Below are 20,527 nucleotides of genomic sequence, written 5' to 3' on the forward strand. Positions count from 1 at the left end.
AATGGCAGACCCCCCCTGGAATCACCCGCCTTAAGCAGGTGATTCCGGACATCTCAAATCTCCTGGAAAGCACCTAAACTCTCAAACTCTTCCAAATTTAAAACCAAACGCCACAAACCACTACTTTTCTCGTCTCGTTCTCTTACTTTTTTTTCTTTCGTTCGTTTCATACTACTACTCTTCGCTCTTAGTCCCACAAACTCCCGAAACCCACACCCCTAACCCACCAAGGCTCTTGCAGGCTTGTAGTAAAGACAAAAAGCTTTGAATGGCGTCTGTTAAAAACATCAAGTCACAGGTTGGGCGGTAGATCGACGTACTTGAATTGGATGGTCGGAATTTGGGTCAGCTTTTGTACATGATCTTCCCTTTTTCCCTTCCTTTAAAACGACGGGCGGTGCCCTTGGAACGGTCCTCAATAGCTCGGCATGATATGCTACTGCTACTGTATATGTCAACCTTTATCTGCACGGCTTCTATGCCCCCTTAGGTGGTCGTTTAGAATTTACTGGTTTCGTTATTTACTTACGTCTTATATATACTTACTATAAAGAAGAAGCTACTCCCCCCAAATGATGGTGGTTGGTGGAGTTCCTTTGGAAAAGTTGATGTCCCGACTTAAACACCGCAGAAGTCTCCCCTAGCAGTCTTGTCTCACACAGTCCTATGATGTCCCATCTGATGTTTTCACGCTCTGTTTAGGGCCTCCAGATCTTCTTCTAGTCGCATACACACACACATACTTCCGTATAGTGTATTTTTTCCATTCATTTCCTATCGAACTTTTGCCTCCCCCAGAATTCATGAGGCAGACTGATGTTTCAGTGCGGGATTGCGAGCATCTTGTTCTTCCCGCCCAGGATAGTTTTGTTTTTGAATTTGACATTTCCGTGGAAGGTGGTTGGAAGTAACGCTTGCCTAGCGGATTGGGGTGTAGGTTGGGATTAGTTGGTAGTTGAAGGATCAAAGGTTAGGACCTTAGGACTAAAAGATTTATTGATAAGGAATATACATAAACATATTTGGCATCGAGAGGGGGTTTAAGACGCACAATATAAATGTACCAGCGGACTAGGGATAGTCGTTATTTAACGTAACCGCTAAAATAACAGTGTTCCAAACGTGTAACCTGTAACCGTAGTTTCAGCTAGCCGATTTAACCGGTTTTTTTTAAACGTCTCATAAAACCAAAATAGCGGTGCGCACTTCGCACCGGCTTCAGCCGTTTGCCGATTTAAAGGTTGTTTTTGGAACCGTCTCATAAACTATGCAGTTGCAGCAGTTTCAGTAACCCTTTGTCAACGGAAAATATGTTGTATACAGTTGCGCATTCCCTTGATGATTGCGTATCACTTTTCGTTTATAAGAATTACTGTTCAGTTCTCCAGGAACCAGCGAAAATTTGTTTAATTGCTGCGATGATATAATTCAGCAATTTTATTCTAAAAGTATTTAGTTTTCTGACATTCTGTAATAAATCTTAAAAAGGGCATTTCTTTCAAGAAACTTAGCTCGGGAGTTATATGTCTATTACCAGCAAACTAAGCAGAATATGCACTTGCATATGAGCTATGAGCAAACTAAGAGTCTAAGACATAAATTCCATCACGGTTGAAATGTAAACTAACAAAAGTTTAAGCAGAATTTGCACCTGCATTTAAGCAAGTTGGCAATTTTTAAATATAAATTCAGTCAGAGATGAAATGAAAGTTATTTGAATAGCCGTAAACGTTGTAAGGTCGACATATTTTATTTAAATTATTTGGTACCAAAATTAAGTCGAGTAATACTTCGTCCAGATTTGCCAAACACGCATTTCTGTTTGTTGTTATTGTGGATTATTTAATGTTATTATGAAACGAAATGCGAGAGATTATTTTCTAAAGCTAGGTGCTCTCATAAACGCGCGAAGAACTAGAATCAGTAAAAAGCACCTGCAAAAAAAATTATTCTTAAATGTTATATGATTTCTGAATGAAAATGAGATTTTTAAACATTGTCGCATATAAACCGTATATTTTATTTAATCACTCTAGTTTTATTGTTATCAGTTTTTTTATTCTTTAAGTAGTTACCTCAGACCTATGTTTTGTTCTTGATTTTAGAATGTTTTATCTTAAGTTTATCAACGTTGAGAATTTTGTTTTTAATAAAGGAAATCACTATATGTCATCACTATTTCTACTATCATCATTTTGTATTTTTAATGAAAAATTTGAAAAGTAACATGTTCCTTTTGGAACCTGGGAACTGGATCGTTGGAAGGTTACAGAAAAATAACCGTTTATCACACCTCCAAAACCGACCCTGCAATATTTTTATTTGTAAATGTCACCATCATATTATAATTACATAAATTAAACAAAAGGTTTAGACCATTTTCATTGTGAGGAAGTGAGGGAATGAGATAAATTTACGAATGGAGACCATGACGCTTTGCGATCCGAAATAAATCATAATTTTAGAAAATGTCTGATCTTTAACCGACTTCACTTCGACTTAAACACTAAGTAAGTGTGTTTCGTAATACACATAATCAAAGAAGATGATCTGACCCAACTTTTATTAAAAATAGTTTCCTACATTGTCGATATGAAATATTCCGTCTCAAAATGCAATTTTGAAAATGTAGGTTCTGTGAGTAGCCAGTCCTTTGGATGGAAAATAACTAGAAATATTATAACAATAATTATTCTATTTGCCTGTAACTTAGTTAAGCTTTACTAGAAATATTTTGGCAAATTATTTATTTAATAGCAACATTGTTTTGTGGTTTTTCAGTTCAAGCCCTGCATTCCTATTGGGTGGGAGGATTCAAAGACTGGAAACAGAAGAAATGGATATATACCGATGGATTATTGATGCAGTACCCAACGTTCAAGGAAATTCACATGAGCGAACGAGATAATTGGACATGTTTGCTCATTGATGGCGTGAGGAAAAGGTATCAAATAATATGCATTTTGTTTTCATTAAATAGCTATTAACCACTTAATAAATGCCTATTGCGGGTAATAAACCCAATAACTTACTTAGTTCGCACATGTAATTAAAGCAAGGACTTTTATTTGCGTTAAAGTAAATATTTCATCAAAGCATCCAGTTCTTCTAACAAAATCTGGCATTAGTCCAACTAAATCGTCTATCTAGTTAGTGCATTTCAATTGTTAACCATGTCAAACATTTCATTATATCTTAAATTTAAAACACAAAAAGAATGAAAGTTTATTGTGTTTAAAATAGATGGAAAGCAGAAGACTGCATGGAACGTCGCCCGTTTATCTGCGAAACCAAATCGATAGCATCGGTTGTTTTGCATGTTGTGGATAAGAAAGTGAAGAAAAAGATCACGATTGACGAGTGTATTAGCAATTCAGCTACATTGACTAACAAACAGAGAAGAAAGTGCCTCAAATTGCTGGAAGGAGATGCGAAAAACACGAATCAAAACGTTTTAAATGAACCGGCAGCAGTAAGTGAGTATTAGTATTCATTGGTATCTGGCGTTATAACTAACTTAATTGCAATATTAAACACAATCTGGAAAACCCTGGCTGTATTTTTTCAATTGACATAAATCATCTATATTGGGATATTACTCGATTTTTTATAAATATTTCAATTGACTCGAGCAGCCAGATGTTTTTCCTACTTACTAACTGAAACTAACATCATATGTGGCCAAATAAACCGAGTTATTTTTAATCAGCAGCAGCTTCAGTTGTTTGAATTTTGATCGATTATAGAAAAATCTGAGAGCAAGCACTAAAATCGCAAGTTTGTATATTAATAAAAGTGGATTTTTTCGAAACGGTTTATGGCAGCAGGCATTTCAAATATGGTCAAAGAAATTCAGAGGAAAGTTATATGAAGTCAACAAAATGGCATTTAGCTTAGTAGTAATTAAAGTTAAGCGAAATTTTAAGTCATTCGGAAAGTGATTAAGTCTAAGCTTATCCAGAGCATAGTGATTCATGCGTAGTAATCGGACAAGTCTCGATAATAATATTGCAAAAACATCACGCACAAATAAAACGGCAAAATAAAACTATTTTCGAAGCTGAAGCGGTGGAAACTTTACAGTAGCGGAAAAAATAATTGAAATATAAAACCGACATGCAGCACAAAATCTTATCTAACTAATATCGTTTTTTTTGTTTAATTTTTGGTTATCTGGTAGATTTTATTCGAGAAAATGGACATTTGCAAAACTGTGGATCTCTAGGAAACTGTAAATCTTGGAGCTTAGAGGGTGAAACAAAACAATGGTCAAAATAATTCAGATTCCGTGAATGAAACACCCTGTAATTCTGAGTTGTCAACTGCGACTTTAGGTGTAGAATTGTCCATGAGAAAAAATAACAACATTGTTAGAAACACTTTACAATCCTTTTAATCCTCAATGCATACAGAGCAAAAAAACTATATAATTAAAGTGCTCAACAAATTAAACGTTACATGACTAAATTTGCCCTGTTTGGAACTGGATACATTTCATTTTTGTTTGAAGCCTTACATAGTCACTTTTTTGTCGGCACTTGCTTTGAAAAAAAATAAGTATGTACTTCAAATAAAGTTCCAACACGATGGAAAATTACACAAAATTTAATTTCCGAAAGTTTGGCTTTTCCTCAGTTGAACAAATAACAGTTTTTTGGACTTCAACTGCAGAGGCTTAGAGATGGACTTCATATATCTAAACGGTTTTTCCATTTCTCCCCTGCTCATTTAGTTACAGGGTGATCCCAAAAAATCTACTTTTTGCTTTTGCACTGATAACTTTTTTCGTTTTGGACAGAATTTAAAAATATATCAGTTGAAGTCGCTAGGCTGAAGCTAAAACTTTATAGTCGAATTGAGACAAGAATTCAATACACAGGGTTGCATTAAAACTGACCCAAGTCCTCCAATTGTTCTCGAAATCTGGGATTCTGATAGATTTTCAATTAAAGTGAAGTTTATTTTCAAACAATTCGTGTTTTCATGCAACCGTGTATATGGAATTTTTTCGTTTTGTATTTTAAGTCGCTTATTAAATTTTCGACATGAACTCTAGCTTTTAAAAATCGGGCTTAAAGGAAAAATAGCACCACTGCAAGACCAGAAAGTTGATTTTTTTAGATCAGTCTCTAAATAAAACATATTCACGAAAAATTCAGAAACCATCTCAAACCGCTCTCTATCTTTATGCCCTTGGTGGCAAAGTCCAAAAAATCGTTTTTTCTTTGTTCAACCGGGAGCATGCCAAACTTAAAAAAAAAATAGCATTGTTTGATTTTCCACCCTGTAGAAACTTTATTTAATTTGTTTGTTGATTTTAACTGTATTTAATATTTTTCAAAATTCCGAACTGACAGCAAAATAATTGGACCAGATAATGCTTATTATTATTATTCAGTTCCAAAATTAGGGTAAATTTCACCAATTATGGCAAAGTTTATTCATTCTTATCTATTAACTGAATAGAAAAAAAATCCAACAGAAAGCTCGAGTAAACTAAATATATTTCGTCTGATAAACGCAGATATAATTGCAATGTAAAAATCAGTCATATCATAAAACCATATAAAAACAGCATAAGCAATACTAAAGCCATGCAGATGAATCCTTAAAGAACAATCGGATGCAAAAATAGAAAACAAGCGCGAGCCAGTGTTTGAAAACCACAAGAAGAATATTACAGGAAAAAATAGAGAAACATAAGAAAAAAACAGTGTTCACAAAGTAATCACAAGAGTCTCGATGTAATAAGAATTAATTGACTCGCACAAATGGTAATGAAGATCTATTTGAAAAATGTTTCTAATGAATTAAACGCCTGAGACCCTCAAAGCTTTCAAGTTAGGTCGAACGAGACTCCCATTTAAATTATAAAGTTTACCGAAGTGGAACATATTGATATTCTGGTCAACATGTTTAATGTGGTTTACGATACTGAATAACTAAACGACTAAGTTTCGACTCTAAAACGACTAAGTTTCAGGAACATGTCCGATAATACATATTCGGAGGGAAGCAAAAAAGATACTTTAGAAAACGAAAGCAGAGGCGCAAAAGCAACATCATATATACAGATGATGCAATCTTTACAGCAACATCTTGGAGGATTATTTTCGGCTCATTCTTCAGAGCTACCAAATAACATAAACTTACCTTAAACACTAAAAACACCAAGTTCATGCTGATCCATGGAAACCCAAGTCGATGTAATATTCTTATAGAGAATCAAACAACCGAAGGAGTAGAGAAATATACCCACAATACAGTTATATAATGCCAATGTATAAAAACTTGATCTGATGATTCTCTAACTATAGAAATCTACGGAACAGAAATTTCATACCCGAAATGCAAAATAAAGAAAACCATCCCTTAAATATTTTTTTTGGCGGGGCCTTCGATTATCTATAATTACGTATATAATTTTCGAATGCTTCCTCTAGACAAATATTAGCTGTAAAAAGTGAGTTTTATTCTCAGTATCATTTCGTAACGAGATCACAAAAACGAAAATGGCGTGGAAATTGCAGGACATATAACAACTCCATGAATAGAATTAAGGTGGGCCTGCATGCTGCCATTAGATTACTTTATTACTTGGAACATACACAGTAAACCATTAAAGCAGCACATGCATTAGGAATTGCATTAATAATACAGCCTTTGGCCGTTTACATTAAATGTTCCCCTCTTGTCTTCTAAACAGTAAAACTATGAAAGATTTAAGTTCAGCAAAAGATTTTCAGTATTTGCTTCAGAGAAAATTGAAGACTAGACTGTATAATCTTCCAGATGATATTCTCATGTGAAAAACACGTCCCGATTACCTTATTCCGGTAAAATTTCCATTGATTCGCCAATGAATCCTAATTGTTGCGCACTTATAGAAGGTTAATATGCCATAGTTGAGCCATTAACTAACAATCGGCAAAAAGATAAATTAGAAACATCTTCACATTGTTCAGTCAATGCACAATGCTGACACGCTAATTAGAGGGCATTATGTACAGTATCTTTAAATGCGATCTAAAATTCACTACACGCCCTATTCTCGGATGACAAATTTTTAAATTTTTATGCCACAATGCATGTAATAATGCTGTTGATTCATGTGCTGGATTTATTGATATTACTTGACTATTCTGATTTATAGTCCTTTATCGTCAATTACATCAGTAAAGCTAAGCGACTTGATGATTTGTTTGTGCAGACACAGCTAATTGTAAATAAATTTGTGTTTTAATTTAAAGCATTACAGTACAAAGTGCTGGTTACTTTAAATGTTTGATGGATTATTTTGTGAAATGTCCGTGTGGAGTCCGGGCTGGAAAATTTTACAAAAATGTCTTAGTTTATTATTAATAAAATGATAAACGTGTCGAATCATACATGAGACTGGACTACGGAATCAATTACTGTCGTTCATGCTTTTATGGCATTTCAGTTTCCTTTTATATTTAGCTCATTATGGTATTATATTGGGTGTGTGCATTAATTCAATTATAAAATAAATGATTCTCATTGCTAATTTTATTCAACAAAGGAAAACTGTCAAAGCATGTTTTGGAATGGGATTTTTGAAATACAGTAAGCAGGTTAATCTAGGCTGTACAGATTTGGAAAGGTTTAGAATATTTTTTAAGCTTCAGCTAACTTTTAGAAATACATTTACAGGTGCTTTAAATTTAGAAAAAAATAGCTAAGCAAAATATGTGGCAGAGGAGAACCAAATTCCAATCTTGTATCCAGAGGTATTTTTCAATGAGTGAGTAAATTTCAAACAGAAGGGTGAAATATTGTGAAGCTGCATCCCAATTATTACAGTTGCGATTCACAACAAACACCTGTTTCAGTAGATAAGTTGTTTATGATTGAAGCGGATACATGTTTTCAGAAGTCCTTTGTTGTCTATTTCGTCTAAAAAATGTTTTTCTGCCTTGACACAAACACAATAAGAAGAAATTGAGAAAAAGGAGCACTCATTATCAATCTGTAATAAAAGACGTGAGGAAATCTGTTTTGTTAATAACATTTTTTAGGTGAAATAAGCAACTAAAATATTTGAAAAATATGTTCTGAAGGGCATATTTTTGTAAAGAAAATATCAGCAAACGAATTTTGCCATATTGGTCGGATATTCATCCATATATTTTTCGAGTTACGGTTAAACCAACCCTAACTAGGAAAATAAATCAAATCTTCGGAATAAGTGGGAAGGAATTAAAAAAGCATATTGTTGTAGGGCGTATATTTCAAGAGAAAAAATATTATCTGGTGTGCTGTATTTAATTTTGCTTTAAAACATCATCTATCACCTGATTGAAGGAATAGTGGCTGACAATCATAACAAATTTGAAAAAACGGTTATTTTTCCACATGTTTTTTTTGGAGAATTGAAAGGTCGGTTCGGCCATAAATTAGTTCGGTTATGTATTTTAATGCCTTTTGATTTCCTTGACTCATTTTGAATTCCGATTCCAAACCGTCATTGGTTAAAATCGGATATCTCCTAATATTAAATTGAAATTGAATTGTTTTACTTGACTGCAAGTTAAACTTCCTCATTTTCAGCGTTTTGTGATTCCATAGAATGTTAATACATTAAACCAATTTCCACATACAAACATTGTTGGCCTGATACTTTTGATACTAAAAAATGCACGTTTCTTTTTCTCAAGTGGCAGACAAAGCTTCCATTCGTTTTTTAATTAGATGTCCTATTTTTTCTAGCATTCGACTATTAATAATGGACTGCTTTTCACTTGTATTTAAACTTATAATAACATGTACATATTCTCGGATAGAAAAAGTTTTAAACGCGCTTCTAATTTAGGAATTTACTACAAGATGTTTTTTCAAACAGAGTGCCTCGCTTACAAAAGGCAATCAAACTTAACATTCGGTAAATGCAATTTTGATTCAGATATTCGAATTCTTACTTCTCGGAAATTCCATGAGTTGTTTTACATCAGCAACTAAGCAAACAAAGGTTTGCAATCGCTTTATGGTTTTGGCTTTAATTTTAGAACAAGTCGTCTCAGACAAACGTTACTTAAATGTAATTCACGTCAATAAAAAGTTTCTTGAAAATCGTAATTTTTAATGACAGGCGGACGTTAGTACACTTGATTGAGTTGATTTATCAGAAACGAATTAAGATTGAGTAAGATGAAATTCAAATCAAACCTAAAATTTGAAGACAGCCAGATCTGGACCTGAAGAAACGAACTTTCCAAGAAGACTGAAAGCTGCTATTCTTCAAAAATTATTTATTTTTTAATTTGTTGTCAACAAATTGTAAGAGGGTAAAACTCAGTCAGACTGTCGAGTCTCGCGAGCTTATTAAATATTTTTTGAAGAGCGAAAGTGGAAACTTTCAGTAACTTTTTTATACGGTAACTTTGCGGGCACTTTTTTTGAAACTAAGTTTGCAAGTAACAACATTCCGTCTTGATTCTATTTGAAAAGTCAATATTTTTCCAAGGAATTTCAAAATGATAAACCAAAGCATTCAATTGAATAAGTCCTAGACACTAAATATGATGAAAGATTTGAAAAAAAAACACACTTATTGACATTTTTCTCTTAAAGTAGTTATGGATAAGCTAATTAAATAAAACGCATGATTGAGAATCACAAAAAACATTTTGTTAACAAAATATAACAATCATAATAAAAGAAAAATAATTTTACATAAACGTATTAATGACAATTGGTCATTTGGCTACTTGTAACTTGTTCACTGCCGATTTCAAGCTATTGTTCATCCGAGAGGTTTTTAACAATTTTCTTCGCGTGATTAAAGGGGAACAAACTCAGTGAGACTACAAATGTTAAATAAGTTGAAGTGAATTTGAAGAAATATTCCATTTTAAGTTGAACAACAATTAACTAAACCGACGTAACATGTTAAATTTTTCAATGAATACTGTCTGAACCTTTAAAAGCAAAATTCTTCATTAATTATAATTTAACCAGACAATAACAAACTTCAATTTATTGTCGTTTCTCAAATCTCAATGTGCAAATAGTGCCGCAAAAGGGAGAAATATAGTTATGATAATTTTTCTGCTGAATAATTTTTTTCTAATTTGGAGTCAACATGCTTATTGATATTAAAAATGTAGCAAAATATGCAATTCACCATTCTGAAAGCTCACATTGTTGGTATTTTGTTATGCCACGTGCCTTGCAAACAGTCCATAAAAACATATTTTTTAACATAAACGGGATTTTAAAACTTTTGAAAAGTTTTATGAAATGTACACTAGTTTGTTTATTAAATAAATTGTGTTACAAATAGTTAGCGCTATTTAGAAATAATCGGGCCATTAGAAATTAGTGATAAGTACATGCAAGAGGATAACTGGATTTCCGGCCAAACGTGCTCTTCATTGCCTTATTTATGCAACGAGTTAGACGTGAGCCATGTTTGAATTTCCTTTGATTTTTCCGAAATAATGCTAGACTAAGCAAGTAGGAAAACCTTGAAATTGAATTGTATTGCCGATAAATAGACCGAGCAATGTAATTATTTATAGGCAAACGAACTACTGTTTAACAGCATTTTCCTCCAACAAAGTATTATATTTCATCGTAAACAGAAAAACCTTAAGTTCAACGATTCAAGGCGACGTAACATTATTTGGTTCAAGGGTAATCCGATTTATCACTATCGATAAATGCAAATAAACCAAATGTATTACTTACTTGAGGTGTCACAATACATAATTTTCACTATTATTGTAGTAGCTTTCGATCTTAAAGTGGCGACAGTTAGAAGCAATTATGGCTTACGGTCAATAGGTCAAGCGATTAATTAGGAAGTAGTTTGACTCTCGATAAACCCAGTAAATTGTTTGGAACAATTTAATAATTGTTATTGTATAATACAGGAAACGATTTCAATGGGGATATGTTGCTGTCGTTTTTGCGATATTGAAAATGTGTAGATTGTATAATACCGACGTGAAGAATTAAGTAACTTGGTTGAAAAACGACATTTTAATATATGAAATAGATTCGTCCAGCTGAGAATATGCTTATTTATTAAAAATATGCCAGTTCCCTGTTGGTGTTTAATATTTCCTTTCAAAATATACAGATCGTTCACAATTGTGAAACTTTTGTAGAAACAATTTACAAAGGGAGTTGAAATCAATTCTAGAATCCCACAATGGTCTAATATACAGTGTATTTTTTTTAAAGCAAAACTTTTAGTTTTCAGCTTGTTGTAACTATTAGCTATACAGGCTGATTCAGCCATCCCTATTTTAACTTCAACTTGCACTTGAAGCTTTCATAAAAAAATGTGAACAAAACAACACAAAAAAATTATTTAAAAAATCATAGAAAATCACCCAGTAACCCTACATGGACTTATATTAGTGTAAATAATTCGAAAACGAAAACAGATAAGCAAAAACTGCAAGAGATCAGAAAATTCTTAAATTGAACAGCAAATGCAAAAATGTGTTCCGTCGAAGTCAGTAGTGCATCACAAAAAAGTTCGTGGGGGTAAAAGACGGTATGTCTTTAAAATGAGCACCCTGTAGATTTTGACAACCAGTCGCCTTACCTTCGGGTAAAGGGTCTAAACATTAGCCTACGTTAAAAATTTCAGCGAAATATCTCATAAACTGTAGGAGTTAAAGAAAAACTCCCAAAATTTTTTTGAAATTTTTATACCCCGCGTCTTGTTGGGATCTGAGAAAAAAACTTAAATAGAAGCTCGATTTGTTTTGAGCTCCTCTACACGCCCCTGGTCTGTGTTCATAAGGTTGTAATTCACCCTATATATTGAATAATTTTAGGTTTATTAAGAAATCGCGTAGTAAATCGAAGAGAATCAGTCCGATTGCCAATGTGAACGTCTCACCTAAAGTTCGAAAAGTAAAAAAATATGTTGTAGTTTATATTCATGGCTTTATAATTTATTTTTTTTTAGTTTAAAGGTGCAATTCAGTCTATTCTTCTAGTTCTAAGGTAACCAACATTGATGAGATGAATTCGGCAAGTAGATTAACATAAATTACATATTACTTTAAGCAAAAGTGAAGTTAAATAAAGATCAAATAAAGACGAATATAAATGGAGGTGTAACGGATCAAATACTTTTTTAATTATTTAAACAAATACGGAAATAAATAAAGGAGAAATTATATCTGGAAATTCAATTCGAAAATTATAATTGAGAACAGTCGAAAAATAAATCAAATTAAATAAAATACGCTTGTGGAAGATAGATACAAACCGGATGCAATAATTTACGAATTTTGAGGAAGATGCGCAAATCACGAAGTGAACGCGTGATTAACACGTTACAAGAGTCTAATTGATTCAAATTAATAAAGAAAGATCTTAAATTTCAAACATAATAACGGAAGTAAATATTGAATGCTATTTATGAAACAGTAAACAGCAAGAGTTGGTGCAAGTACCTACAGAATTATCTGTATTTGTATCACGAAAATAATCGCTTTATTTTCCTCTTTTTTTTTGAGTTCTCCTCAGTTCGGCTTAGTTTCACAGTGAAAACTCATATTTTAAAGTGATGCTTCACTAATTCCTCATTTCTTTTGCTAGTTTCATCATGATTTGTAGCTTTTCTTCAGATATTTACTTGATAAAAAAAATGTGTCTGCTTCAATGTACACTACATAATTTTTAATTTCAATTAATTGAAAACAAAAATCGTGTTCGGAATTTTGATTCAATGTTTGTGACTATGTTTTTACGTTTCCTAGTTGTTTCAAAGTGTCCTCGAGTAAATATGTTATTTTCCCTTACTTTTTAATTGCTATTTCTTCCGATTTAAATCAATTTGTTCCGTTGGTCCTAAACCGAAATTATATACATTTACTTGGCGTAATTTGAACAATTGCAATAGCATTTCTTGCTATCGGAAAGTGTACCTAAGGCTTTTAAATCACTGTTTTTGCTGCCACACTCCGTGAAAGCAAATAGGGGAGAAACAAAGCATAAAAAACAGATAATGTATGTAAAATATCTCAAAAATTTTGTAAACTCTTTAGTCTCGAAGAATATTTCAGACTGAACCAAACAATCCGGAAACAGAAAAATGAGCAAAACCACGTTTATTAGAGTGTGACCAAGTCACGATCTACAAATATTTGACTTTAATCTTTAATCCAAGCTAAAACAGTCATAAACGAATGTTTCTTTTGGCCGCATACCTAAAATAACTGTAACTGATATTCGTCTCGATTAATTTGAAATATAATAAGAAATAAAGTACTGGTAATAAAAGTGCTGATAATTGATCCATTTTCCACATGAATCGACAAACGGAATTCTAGTTGTAGCTGTTTCTTTCATATGCTTTTAATTACTATTTAATCTTATTATTTTTAATGATTTATTAATTTTACATCTGCCACTTACAAGTAAATAATAATTATTTGTTTGATGCTATGATTTCAAGGTAACAAATGATTTCTAGTGGTTATTTGTTTCAGTACAGCAGGCCAAACCAGCCTATTCAAATCATCCCACTGTGATCAGAGCGATAAGTCATATTTGTCCTCAAAATTGGATGTCACTGGGTAATCAGTGCTATCTCTTCAGCAAAGAGAGGGTGACATGGTCAGATGCACATTTCAATTGCGGTCAGATTAATGCCAAACTAGTCATGATTCGCTCGAAAGTCCAAGACCAAAAGCTGAGGATATTTCTCAATGGATTCACAGGTAAAAAGAAAACTACTAATCAACCAAGGCATTTGTCTTTCAAACTGCTAAAATATTAATATCAAGTGGTAAAGGATGTTCGTTGAGGTGTTTCAATATTGTCTCTCATGTTAGATTTTAGTTTTGGGGCGATTTTTTACTGTTACTTTACATTAATCACAAATAACATTGACTATACTTAAGGCTGAAACCACTCTGTCCCCCTTTCAGAGACCCGTTAATGCTTAAATATAGCCGAAACTTTGGCTTAACATACAATGTTTTTGGCGCTATAAACCGAAACATCTCAACGAACATATTTCACCATCTATTATCCACTTCCTTCGCTTTCTGTTTAATTATCTACTGTCATAAAATACCATGTTTTCTACCGAACGAAAAAATATTTGAGCCTACCGTTTATTTTCAATATTTTTTGTTTGTATAGATTTTTCAAAATCTCTGATATTGGGATATTTTCATATCGATTTTAATTTTTTTCGATAAAGCAACTACTCAGAATAAGTCATGGATTAATATTTTCTGTTGATTTCTCAAAGTTCCTTGCTTAGAGTGAAAGTGGTTAGAGCTGAAAATACTATTTCAATTGTGTTTAGTTCGGCGGTACATTGGTGTTATATATGGTCAAAATATCACTCTTAAACTCTGGCAATTTATCTTTGAATATTTTTTTTTCACATTTTACGCAAAGTTTATAAGGCATAGTTTCCTAAGCCAGGTCTAGAAGTTTAGTTCTTAATTATTTTAAAATTTATTTCCGGTGCAAATATCTCCGGTTTAGACGAAATTAATTGAAAATAAAACCAGCATTCATAGGAGAAAGAAAAAAGCTTCCAGATATCCACAAGGATATAAAAAGTTTCAAGTAATTTCAATGCGGGTGTGGCTAAAAGTAGGTAAGATAAAAGCAAAGTTCACACTTTACATTTGACAAGAATAGGTGCCAATATTAAATATTCGATAAGATAATGTATGTCTAATGCCTATTACATAATTAATGTTGGTTTTTTTATTAGAGAAACAAGAACGTTGGATTGGCGGTAGGTACAATGTGAAAACAGGTGAATGGATTTGGGCATTGAATGGAAAACCATTGAAATATAATGGATTCATTAAAGAACCCATTCTTAATGCAACTGGCTCGATAGATTGGCAAGCAATAATAATGGACCCACAATATGGATATCGGTAAGTTTGACGATTTAAAAACTAACTTACCAAACCAAAATATTTTTGTTGAGAAGTTGGCCATTTTACGCTATTATAACTAATCAATATTCACTTATGCACCATTTTTATTTAATTTTCTTCATGTCTTCATTTTCTTATTTTTGTTCATCTCATCGCTAGAGGTTGATTTGATTTCCGTTGGTGTTTGAATTTTAGATTTAAGTTTTTCGTTAATCACATTGGAATTTTTCTTGGGAGTTTTTGGGATATTTTCTGTATTCAATGAAGTTTGAAACGCAATCGCGTTTCCATCACTCATGCTTGTTTCAGTCGTAAAAACGTTGTACGCTATTTGAGTTTCTGGTCAGGGCTTTTAGTTTTTTTGCACCCATAGCTATCTCATTGTGCACAATTTTAGCTTAATTTTTGAGTTCGTATGGCAGTAGCCGGGGAGTAAGATTTAAAAAATTAAATAGTAATATTAAAAGCTAATATTGCTGTATAAAAAGTATTATTTCAAATACTTAATAATGACCTTTTTACTTCCTGCGGTAAATCGTCGCATGCTGTGTGCTACATAGTCAGAAAGTTTACCAGCCATCTATCACCCGCTTTGAATGCATCCTCATGCTAGGAATAATTCCAAAATAAGGAACATTCATTTAAAGTGTAAACTTTAAGGTGGAGCTCTCGAAATCAACTAGAAAGACATTTCTACATTTGCCAAGTGAAAGGTCGAGCAGTTAAACGACTAAACTACTCAAAACGGCCATCGGCAACAATAGAAATATCCCCTGATCGACGCTTCCAAAAAAGAATCTACTCAAACTCCAGACTGAAAAGCCGAAGCAGTAGAAGAGCAAATCGCAACAAAAGAACGAGGAGATGTTCCCGATTATCCACCTGCTAACTTTCAGCAAGCAACACGGAAAACAAAAATAGTTGAGCTAATTTATGTTGATCATTTGCACTGCTGTTGAAAAAAAACGTATAAATCTATTCAAAATAGAATTGTATTCTTAATCGTCTTAACTGATAAAAGTCAAAGATGCTTGCTGAAGGAATACCGGAATGGTTTTAAATTGTGAGGATCAACATATATTTTTTATGTTACATTATTAAAATGTGAATTCTTGCATTTACAATCTGTGTTCGTTAACTGCCATGCATACATATGAAATATGAACCTTTAATATAGATTTATTTAGTTATTTGTAGAAATAAACGTGCGATAATTCATGTTCATTAAGTTATATATATTTATTACTTGCGGCTTAAGTGTATCTGACACTGTAAAAATGCGTTTGTATAACTATAAATATTTAATATAGTGGTGCTTAATAAACAGTAGTGAATAAGTTCTAATTTAAAGAAATCTACATTTTTCTTTCAGATACGTTGCTAGTGAGGAATTTGCTTTGTCTGCTAACAATACGGGTTTGACTTCAAACATGCCAAGGGTAAGTCCAGATTATGCTTCCAAATTATTTAATTTTTGAAATTATTTTAAAGTGAATGGAGATGCGATACTCTTTTGCACAATTGCGGAGGTTTCAAATACGGAAACTTTAGTTGCCTTCTGATTTGCCCAAATTGAATACTGTGTTAGAGAACTCATTGTTTTCCCAATACATTTTTCTATTGCGAAAAAATAACTGAATTCGTAAAAAGTAGATTACGATGTTTAGGGTGTCTTAAGTAAGAAGGTTTTGCAATATCAGTTTTTCCGTAAATACTTCGTTATTGACGGTTCTGACGCCAAAACAAACGCTTTATGTGTATAATTTCTAGATGTTTGAATCATTACAGTTAATTTCCAGATAGCACAAAATATTACATACATTTTTTAATTAAAAAAAATATTTGTTTTTAAAATTTAATTAGCATGAAACAAAAAAATTAATAATAATTTTTCTTAATACATAATACTTTTGGTACCTATATATAACACCATTAACAGTTTCTAATATATTATTTCATATCAGTATTAAATTATTTCAATTTTAGCTACTGAAAATCGTTTTTTTGGTAGTAGGGGACGTCCCAGCTGCCCAACTTTCTTAAAATGTTCTTTTGTTGAACTATTAAAAATGTCAATATAAGTAAATGTCATACACGTAAAACTCCGAATTATTCCTTATTGTCTGAAATTTAAATCAACAGGAAATCGGTAGGTGCGTGGAATATTGAATCTTATAGAAGCAGCCTTAAGACCTTCAAATACAGCGTGTACTGCTTGTTATATATATAGCCCTTCTTCTCGGTTTTATGCTTTTTCTTGGGATGTTGCCTTACTCTTTATTAAACTATAAAATAACAAAATATATAACTTGCTACTCACCAAAATACACTTAAGATACCACCCCTTGAAGCAGTTACTAATTTTAAACGTAGTTTATAATAAAGTGGCCACATTTTCATGGACACCAAGCGGGACAAATCGGATGAAATGAGAATTACAATTTAGTTATTTAGGTATAGTTTGATGATAATTTTTAATCAAATTAATTTTGTTATTTATTTTGATCACAATTTTTAATCAAATTAATTTTTTTATTTAAAAAAATTGTCGGTCAAATTTACGGTCATATAGTTGATCAGAATGAATAATTTGCAATAGATTCGGATCATTTATTAAAATGTCGTGAAATATTTCACATGAATTGGTCAAATAGTTTATACTTAATATAGATTTTAAAGTTTTAATGTTATCCATATTTTATTAATACTAGAAAGACACGTTCTGTTGCTGCATTTGCGAATGTACAATTATTATTCTGTTTAAAATGAAGGAATAATCCCGCCTATTTTTTGTCTGTTGCTAATTTTCCAGACAAGAAACATTTAATTTTTTATCTGTGACATATCTTTTCACCAATGACAATTCATGAAAAAGATCATTTTTGCAAATATAATTTTTCGGGTGGTTTTGGAAATGGTTACTAATATAAGATACAGACATAAGATTTTTCCACATATTACCATAAGATCTCCTGTTTTAATGTCACCCAACGAACATTTTTAATAACTTCGAATTGAACTGTCCATTTATTATTGTTATTAGTTATTATAAACATTTTTGGCATGTTTCAGAAAATCAGGTCGTTTAATGGCAACTTGTTCTTCCAACCTAGTGATATTTTTTCGAATAATTAAACCAATCTAATCGTTATCAATTATTTCTCGTAATTTTGCTATTAAATATTTGATTTGACTCTTCTGTAAACGAAATTTTGTCACCTTGTGAAATAATGTAGCTTGGTTGTGGATGTGTCGTTTTCAAAAAGATCTGCAATATTCTTGGACATTTATCTTCTGTGTTCTGATAAAAAGTATGATTTTAATGGTTCGTATATGTATTCGTTTGTATTCGATTTCTGCGCTTTCACAAAAATCATTCAAACTTGCAACACACACAGTATATATATAAAAATACACACAATTTTTGTAATAATGTTTTCAACATCAACTGTAAGTAAGTCAGATGCTGTCTGAATAGTATTATATAGAATCTGCGCTACACAACCCACTCCAATAATTTTTTGGTTCAAATGTCCGCTAAGATCCGTAAAAGCGTTATTGATGCCTCTTCTAGCTTTTCCATCAAAATTTGCGTTAGAGTTCTCGGCACAATAAGCAATAATTTTACTGTTAAATTGTTTTTTGTTAAAATAGTACTTATTGAATCGAAAGTTGTTTGTGACGTTTCACCCACAAACAAATAAAATCCAATGTTCTTAATTTAATTCCTATTTCTGGATCAAAAGTCCTAACAATTGTGGGAACTGATTTTAAATCATTGTGGTTGCCATCGAATATGGTGAAAAAACATTACAAATAATTGCTTCGGTTTTTGTCTTTGCACATGCAATTTTTTTAATTGAAATTATCTGCTTACCTCTTCATTAAATACACATTCTCTTTTTTAACTAAAAAATGCTACAAATGCTAAAAAGCAAGTATTAAATATTACCTTATTGGCGGTTACGTTGTGGCGACTATTGGTCTACCTTCGTAAATTAACTCTAACTCGGTACATTGCCTAATTCAGTTTACTCTGCATGCATTTTATGTGTTGCTTATGTATTTTTTATTTCGTTATATTCATTATGATACTTAATAAATAATAGGTAATATATTATTTTTAGAGTAAGTTTAAAATAAGAAATGCAGACATTTTCTAAAAAGCGGGACTGTTCCGTCATAATCGGGACGTGTCGTCACTTCATAACGAGAACTTTTTTCCAACGCTTTGTAAACGTGGTCAACGTAACTTTCGAGCCTGCAAATCGAGGTGTCTGCGCAATCTAACACCTTTAATTGAAAACTGAACGAAAAACCGTTTAAAAGTAAAAAGTAAAAAAAAAACCTAGCCAAATTATCTTTTATTAATTTTTCTTTTGGGTGGCCATTGTTCCCGCCTGGCCACTGAAGCCGGACGTCCCCTATTTTAAAGCTAGTTTTCCGACCCAAACATGTTACAATAATATAAAAAAATACAAAATGTATGTTTGTCAGAGAAGTGAAATACACATTTTTCACACACTTGAAGTAACTGCTACTGTTCCCAGCATTTACTAAGGTTTTCGCTATCGTATGCCGAAAAAGCCGAAAAATCGGTCATCAAACATTCATTTAAAAAATATTGTATTTAAACTCTAGCTATTTATTCCGCAATTTGATCGTACTAAAAACAAAAAGAAATCCTTATTGATAATTTTTTTGCCATTAACTTCAAAATGTGATCTATCTTCGATATAGACACGCAATTTAGTAAAACTAACGAAAATCTGAATTCGGGTGCAGCTAGAAAAATAGCATATTTCAATATTCAAACAGCCTGCACAATCGATTTAAATCAGGTCATATATTTATGGATGATTGATAAAATGCAGTTTTTAAGTAAAAAAAATGTTCGCATCTTTCGAGAAAAAATCATAGAAGCAATGCCAAAATAATTAATAAATACAAATGCAACAAATTAGAAAACTGCCAGTAAGAAAAGCTTGAAGGGAAAAATACAAATGACACCAACACTTTATAAAAGCACACAATTACCATACTTTTAAAACTATCGTTTTATTAATATTATAGCTAAGCGAGTAACTAGCCAAGTAACAAAATCACTCAAGGTTTGTTAAAAAAATAAATAACTATATCTAAAGTGTTAATAAACATCTATAGCAAATTTCGCTGGAAGTATATTTTTACATAAAAATATGCAGTCGTAAATTATTCTGCCATTCGCTTTTTTTTTGTCGCATCAATGTTTCTGACATCCCTATAAAATTAATAACAGTAACTAACCAACGTCATCCAGCAAAATTATAAAAATATGAGAAAATCGAATTTAGCCCACAAAGATCTTTATCTGAACTTCAATGCAAAATGCATTTTAAGCTGTTTTATCAAAATTATATTCCTCAACTATTGGCCTAGGATGCAGTGGATGCTTCTTAACGCCATTTTCTTTGTACGTGGAGTAAAACATTTCTCCTTTTCGTTGCCTCGTATCGTCGTCTTTGGCTGAAAGAAAAAACGGAAATATTGCTATGGATTTCTAAATATTCCATACAAAGTTTAATTGAGTTTGACAAGATATCTTTACAACAAAAAGAAAAATTTACTCAATTAAACTAGGATAAAAA

The 20,527-nt window shown here is 32.1% G+C and overlaps 2 protein-coding genes across 3 annotated transcripts in view; one reads left to right on the top strand and one right to left on the bottom strand.

The window, feature by feature from the left end:
• The window catches only part of LOC109543657, a 35,951-nt gene extending 19,714 nt beyond the window's left edge, over nt 1-16,237 (top strand). The window contains exons 3-7 of one of the 2 annotated variants that reach the window (XM_019913477.2): nt 2,782-2,944; nt 3,244-3,476; nt 13,479-13,709; nt 14,726-14,897; nt 15,561-16,237. In XM_019913477.2, the coding sequence (XP_019769036.2) occupies nt 2,782-2,944; nt 3,244-3,476; nt 13,479-13,709; nt 14,726-14,897; nt 15,561-15,789 (1,028 nt within the window). In that variant the 3' untranslated portion in view covers nt 15,790-16,237. The remainder of the gene's footprint in view (nt 1-2,781; nt 2,945-3,243; nt 3,477-13,478; nt 13,710-14,725; nt 14,898-15,560) is intronic. The other variant, XM_048664714.1, reaches the window with a different exon arrangement.
• A 3,702-nt stretch (nt 16,238-19,939) lies between these two features.
• Nucleotides 19,940-20,527, bottom strand: part of LOC109543661 — a 30,613-nt gene continuing 30,025 nt past the window's right edge. Inside the window, exon 7 of the mRNA XM_019913481.2 lies at nt 19,940-20,405. Within this exon, the coding sequence (XP_019769040.1) occupies nt 20,275-20,405 (131 nt within the window). The 3' untranslated portion in view covers nt 19,940-20,274. The remainder of the gene's footprint in view (nt 20,406-20,527) is intronic.

Source organism: Dendroctonus ponderosae, unplaced genomic scaffold (genome assembly GCF_020466585.1).
Source record: "Dendroctonus ponderosae isolate FM_Combo_2020 unplaced genomic scaffold, Dpon_F_20191213v2 Dpon_F_20191213_3, whole genome shotgun sequence".
In the NCBI taxonomy this organism is placed as follows: domain Eukaryota; kingdom Metazoa; phylum Arthropoda; class Insecta; order Coleoptera; family Curculionidae; genus Dendroctonus; species Dendroctonus ponderosae.